The 6345-nt window shown below is 42.9% G+C and overlaps 1 protein-coding gene across 2 annotated transcripts in view; it reads right to left on the reverse strand.

The window, feature by feature from the left end:
- Positions 1–2810, reverse strand: part of Mpp1 (MAGUK p55 scaffold protein 1) — a 24207-nt gene extending 21397 nt beyond the window's left edge. For both annotated transcript variants that reach the window (XM_090325800.1, XM_090325799.1), the window contains exon 1: positions 2560–2810. In XM_090325800.1, the coding sequence (XP_090181926.1) occupies positions 2560–2661 (102 nt within the window). In that variant the 5' untranslated portion in view covers positions 2662–2810. The remainder of the gene's footprint in view (positions 1–2559) is intronic.
- Between the last annotated feature and the right edge of the window lie 3535 nt (positions 2811–6345).

Here is a 6345-nt window from a genome sequence, read left to right on the forward strand (position 1 = left end):
CTTCAAGTAGAAAGAGACATGTGGACAGAGTGCATAGCATAGATAAAGCACAGTGGAAAAACATCTTTACATACTTGGCCTTTGGCAGAGAGATGTGTTCACGGATGGATTTAGAGCGTTAGCTAATCTAGTGTATGATGTTAAGACAGTATCTGCCAGCAAATTCTGGCTCTTAGGCCTGTTTCCCCAGCTGTTGTCATTTTGAACACTTCAAATTCCCAATTCCTTTGAGCACTCTCTCCTCCCCAAGTCCCTGCATGCAGGGTCTTCTGTCATTGTCATGTGGAAACACTTGGCAAAGAGCCTAATAGCAGGCTGGAGAGATGTTTACTCATTGCTGTGTTCACTAGTTCATGATTACTTGCTCTTAAGCCAATTAGTTTGGGTGAGATTGCTAAATCCAGTTGTGGTATTCAACCCCTTCCTCCTCCCCACCCCCACCAAGTTTGTTTGTGTGTTGCTGATTCAAACTTCCTTTCAGCAACTGTCTCTGCCCTTTGAACCCAGCTGCAGATGTTTCCTCCAAAGGAGGTTTAGAGTGCTCTGAAGAAGTGCACTCTGTTTCTGTGTCTGTCATTTATTTCTCTTTCTATTGAGTAGGGGTTTGAAGTCAAGGTCATGTACTTGCTAGACATACACTGTACAACTTGACTGCCATCCCTCGTCCTGTTGGGTTTTTTTTTAGTTTTTTTTTTCCCCCACAGAGCGTATTGTGCACAGAGAGTGGACAAGCAGCACTTTAGAAAAGATTCCTGGTCAGTGCAACAAATGTACTGTGTCAGGAAGCCAAGCGTGCGTAGGTGTGTGAGGTGTATGATGAGTAAATTTGGTCCTCACTATTTATTATTTTGCTCAGTGAAGAACTTTTGTTGAGAAGTGGTTGTTTCATTTGAGGAGTGGATAGTAGAAGATCAAGTGTGATTTTCTAATGCACCACAGGACTTAATGAGTTCTGTAGAGTAGACTGTGCTGTTAGTAATGTTCTTTCTCTGACTTTCACTTCCTAGATGTTTGTTCATTTATTTAGTTAGTTAGTAGTGGGACTTGAACCCAGAGCCTCGGTGCTGTTCTTGAATTGTTTTGCTCTAGACTAGTGTTCTATCACTTTGAGCTACAGCACCTTTATTTTTTTACCTAGAAAGACTTACTATACCTTGTAGATAAAATGATGTAGTGGGTAGGAAGAGTTGTTAAGTAGATTAGAGTTTTACCACAGAAGTAATGTTCCTTTCCTGTTTGTTCTTCGTACAGAAGACACTGAATGAGAAGATGAAGAATGTGTACTTTTGTTAGCATTAGTGACATTTGGGGTGTATTACTTCTTTGCTGGGAAAAGTAATGCTCCAGTAGTTGTGATAAAGTTGTCTTGAGACATTGCCAATGAGGAAGGCAAAATAAGCTGACATTTTGTTGATGCAGAAATTTTGCTCTGAGCAGTGAAGTGTTCTAATCTTTCAGTGTTGCTTAAAATGGTGTCTGGGTGTGGAATATGGAAAACGAAGATTAAATAACCATATTTACGAAAATGGCTGGGGGAGGGGAAGTGACAGAAGAAGAGGAAATAAAGCCCCTGAATTAGGGAAGCAGAATACAAGTTTGTAACATGGAGCTTTCTTGTATGGTTTTCTTTTTTTTCTTTGTCTTGTTTCATATAAAGAAATATATATATATATATATATCAAACAAAATAAGTAAAATGTGTTTTCTCAGAAAATACATTCCTCAGGAGGCCTTTTCTGGTTGATTTTGCTATTTCATGTATAATCAGGTATAAAGAATGAATCGTACCAGTACCCTAGTTTTGCTGTAAAGTAAACTATGTCCTTAAAGTGTGTTTTTTTGCCGGAATAGAGTAGAGTTGGGGTAGCAGGGAGGGTGCTTCTATTGTGTAAAGTAGTGAGTTTGGGAGTGGAGAAGCAGCCTTCAGGGATGGGGGGGTAGAAATTAGGATGTATTTACGTGGCATGCATCAGTGGCATTTCAATGCCAAATTATGTGTAAAACTCTTTGGATTGGTGCTGCCTTAGTAAATATACATAAGAGTAAATGCCCCTTTGGCATCATATGTCAAGGGGACATACGTATATGGGGGGGGGGGTTGTGGACCAAGTGAAATCTTTAGAGTCACAGTTATTTTGTGATCTGATCACCTGAACGCATGTAGTAGGAGAAGCAGTAAGTATGTTGTGTGGGCTGTGTTCCTTACAATCTCTCCTTGTAGGAGGAACTTTTGGTTGACCTAAGGCTTGGTCTCTGGTGATCAGAGGCACTCCTAGTTAGCTCCCTATAAAGGCAACGGAGGGGGGGGATCGATCGGGATTTGGATTAGGACTCGTATTTGTCCAAGTCAGATCTCAGCCACAAGGGGAAAGAGCACTGTCTGAGTCCCCACCCGGCTGGCTGCGGAGGCCTCCACCCAGGGAGCACGACCCCGCACGAGGCCCTCCCGGGTGAGATCACTCCAGGAACAGGGCCTTGGATGGGGGGAACATAGCGGCAGGAGACGAGGCCTGCAGCCGAGTGGCAGCCCCACACCCCGGGGAGCAGGGGCCCGCTCACCTCCGGCCGGTTGCGTTTCTGCAGTAAGTGCTCTAGGTAAAGGTCGGAGAGCGCTGTGCGCATGCTGCCCCCACCGTCGCCCTCACTGGACTTCAGTGTCATCTCGCAGGAGCGCAGCCGAGGACCACGACACAGAAGCCGGCGGTGCTGGCAGTGGGAGATCAAGGCCTGTGGGAAGACAGCGGCGGCGGCGCAGGCGGGCGAAGCAGAGGTGGCAGAGGCGGAGGGGACGAGGCGCGGCTGCGCTGGTCACCACCCCGCAGGCAGCGAGCCAGGAGGCGGCGGAGGAGCTCCGCCCACGCCCGCGCAGCCCCGCCCTCGCCCCGCTCCTAACCCACCCAGGTCTGTACAAGCCACCCTTGGGGGTGATGGGAAGTGCCTAGTTCGTCCCCATCCCTGCCCTCCCAGTCGCATCCATGCAGGCGCTGGATCCTGGCAACATAAGCACGGGAAGGGGAACCGCACGCCCTGCGACTCCGCAAGCCTGCAGCTGCTGCAGCCCCAGCCCTACAAGAACTCCACCTATTTGTGAAAACACGGAAAGTCCTAATTAGCTTCCTTCCAGGGCTGCGGAACTCCACAGCCTACCTACGAATAGATACAGCCACACCATGACAAATGCACCCTTCCAGGTTGCCGTGAGCCGCCCTACCTTGTCATTTACATTGCGATCTGCTGTTCACTGATGAAAGACTTCACTGCCCTCAAAAGCCAACCGGCTTTATTTACCTTGGCATACATCTCTACTGCTCATGCTATGAAATTTCCAGGATTCCTACACAAAAACCATCAATATCCTAATGCTTCACAGACACCAAGACATCACCCACACGAAAGGAAGCATTTCTCACCAAATCAAACATGTACTGGACTTACAGAGGTCCTGACATCCTAGCCCACAGCTAACACCTTCACACTGCAACACACACACTTCACCCTTCATCCCACACTAACCCTAGTCTCACCATCCTGAAACTGCCCTACCAGGAACTTCTCATACCCAAATTACAACAAAACAAAACAACCACCATACTCTATGCCCAAGGGACTGACTTCACATAACTCATGACTTCTCTCCCCAAGATGACCCTAGACAGAGAAAAAAAACAGACAGACACGGAGACAAAGATGGACACAGACAGAAAAACACACAACAGCTGAGTAACACTACACAATGAAGACCTCACAAACATACACCCACATATATAGAACTTTACTATATTACACAAGTACATTGCGTAAGCAAAGAAGTATTTTCATTAACTAAATCACAACTGGGAAAGAGTTAACATTCAAAATAACATTAATCTATTACAACACCCACATACCAATACGGTAGTGTTATACCTGTGATCTTGGCTACTCAGGACTCTGATATCACAAAATTATGTTTCAAAGTCACCTCAGGCAAGAAACTCCATCATGCACTTATGTCCAATAAACAACCAAAAATCCAACAGTGGAACTGCATGGCTCAAATGGTAACAGTGCCACTCTAAACCAAAAAAAAAAAAAGCTCAGAGACAGTTCCCTGACCCTGACTTAAAGCCCCACACCTAAAACAAACAAAAATACATAAAAACAAACAACTAAAAAAATCTCTAACAGAATAAGAACATGAACACTGAACATAAAAATAAGTACAGAGGGGCTGGGAGGTTGGCCTAGTGATAGAGTGCCTGCCTAGCATGCACGAAGACCTGAGTTCGATTCCTCAGTACCACATACATAGAAAAAGCCAGAAATGGTGCGGTGGCTCAGGGTAAAACACTAGCCTTGAGGAAAGCCCAAGGACAGTGCTCAGGCCCTGAGCTCAAACCCAGGACTGGCAAAAAAATAAATACAGAAAAAAACACAAATGTAATAAATGTATGAAAAAAATATCAAGGGGACAGGAGTATGGCCTACTGGTAAGACTGCTTGCCTACCATCCATGAAGGCCCAGGTTTGATTCCTCATTACCACATATACATAAAAAAAAGAATCAGAAATGGTGCTGTGACTCCATTGGTAGAGCTCTAGCCTTGAGAAAGCCCAAGGACAGTGCTCAGGCCCTGAGTTCAAGGCCCACAACTGGCAAAAAATAAAAATACAACCACACTGATAATTTCCGTATAATCCAATACAAAACATGTATTGTTACTATGAAATACTTATTTTAAAAACTGAAAATAGTTACATAGCATAAAATTGGCCTGTTTAAAGTGAGAAAAAGGTCCAGTGGTTTTTAGTGTATTCACACAATTGTGCAGTTAGAGCTACTAATAAAGCCATGTAGACAGAGTAGTTGGTAAACTACACATTTCTTTTTTACAGTTCTAGAGGAGGGAACGCCTCATTTAGTAGAGTGTAATGAACAAGCTTACTGGCTTTTTCTAACCACTCCAATCTCAAGGCTCAGTTTTTTAATAGCATTATATTTGGGATTAAATTTCAACACAAAATTTGCAGGAAACGGAAACATTTGGAGCACAACATAATTGTCACCTCACTTTTTCATCACCACAGAAAATACTGAAGCCGTAAATAGTTGCTTGCCATTCCCAGCCACCGTAACCATTAATCCATTTTCTTTTTTGCCAGTCCTGGGCCTTGAGCTCAGGGTCTGGGCACTGTCCTTGCACTGTCTCAAGGCTAGAGCTCTACCACAGGAGCCACAGCACCACTTCTGGCCTTTTTCGATGTATGTGGTAACCGAAGAATCGATCCTGGGTACTCGTGCATGCTAGGCAAACACTCTACCACTAGACTAAACTCTCTGCCCATTTTCTAAATGATCTATAACTGAATTGATCAAAAAGGACAGGGAGTCCCATTTCTCTGGTTTTCTAAGCTGTATTTATACATTCTCAATGTTATACTATATGTGTGACTTTACAAAATTGAACTGGATAATTTGACTTTTTTCTGAAAGAATCTCTATTGATATGAGCTCTTAATTTTCACACACACTTACTAACAAAGTGTACTGCTACATTAAAAAATTCTCTATAAGAAAGTACATAAGTAAGATATAATAATTAAACAAGGAAACATGGTTCCATGAACAAGATCTAGCAGAAACCACACATAGGCAAATTAACCAAATATTTTAGATACCAGAATTTAACATCATGTCAAACTTAGGAAAATAATTTATATTATTTGTCATGTTAATAGGAAACCTCTATAATCTCAGCAGCTGAAAAACATTCAATGCAATTAAATATCTCATAACTAAAAAAGGGTTCTGACTACATGTAGAAGGTCCCATCCTTGATTTTATACTTATTTAACACACTATAAATACATAACTTAAAAGCTCAATATACTTCCTTTATGATTTTAAATAAGACAAAACTGCTTCTATACTCCCACCCCTTTGTCTTATAACTCCTGTCCTATATAGTAAGGCAAAAATACATGTATAAACATTGGAAAGGGGTCACATATGACTATACACACTTGCCATCCAAGCTATTCATGAGGTGAAAATAGGATTGGAAATAGAAAGACTGTGTTTCAGGCCAGCCCAGCCAAGAAGTTAAACAAATGACACTTGATAGTATACGGCTGTAATTCCAGCTGAAGGACAGCCATTGGGATGACGCTTGCAGTCCAACATCATCCCCTGGCAAAAAGTGGCAGACCTTATGTAAAAAATGACTAAAGCAAAAAAGAGCTGAGTGTTTGGGTCAAGTGGTGGTGCAACTACTTAGCAAGGATGAGGCCCTGAGGTCAAATCCCACTAATTCAAAAAACAAAGTCAAAAATTAGAAACAAACTGTCATGATTTACTGACAACGT

This window comes from Megascapheus bottae, chromosome X (assembly GCF_031878675.1).
Source record: "Megascapheus bottae isolate mThoBot1 chromosome X, mThoBot2.hap1, whole genome shotgun sequence".
NCBI classification, from domain to species: Eukaryota; Metazoa; Chordata; class Mammalia; order Rodentia; family Geomyidae; genus Megascapheus; species Megascapheus bottae.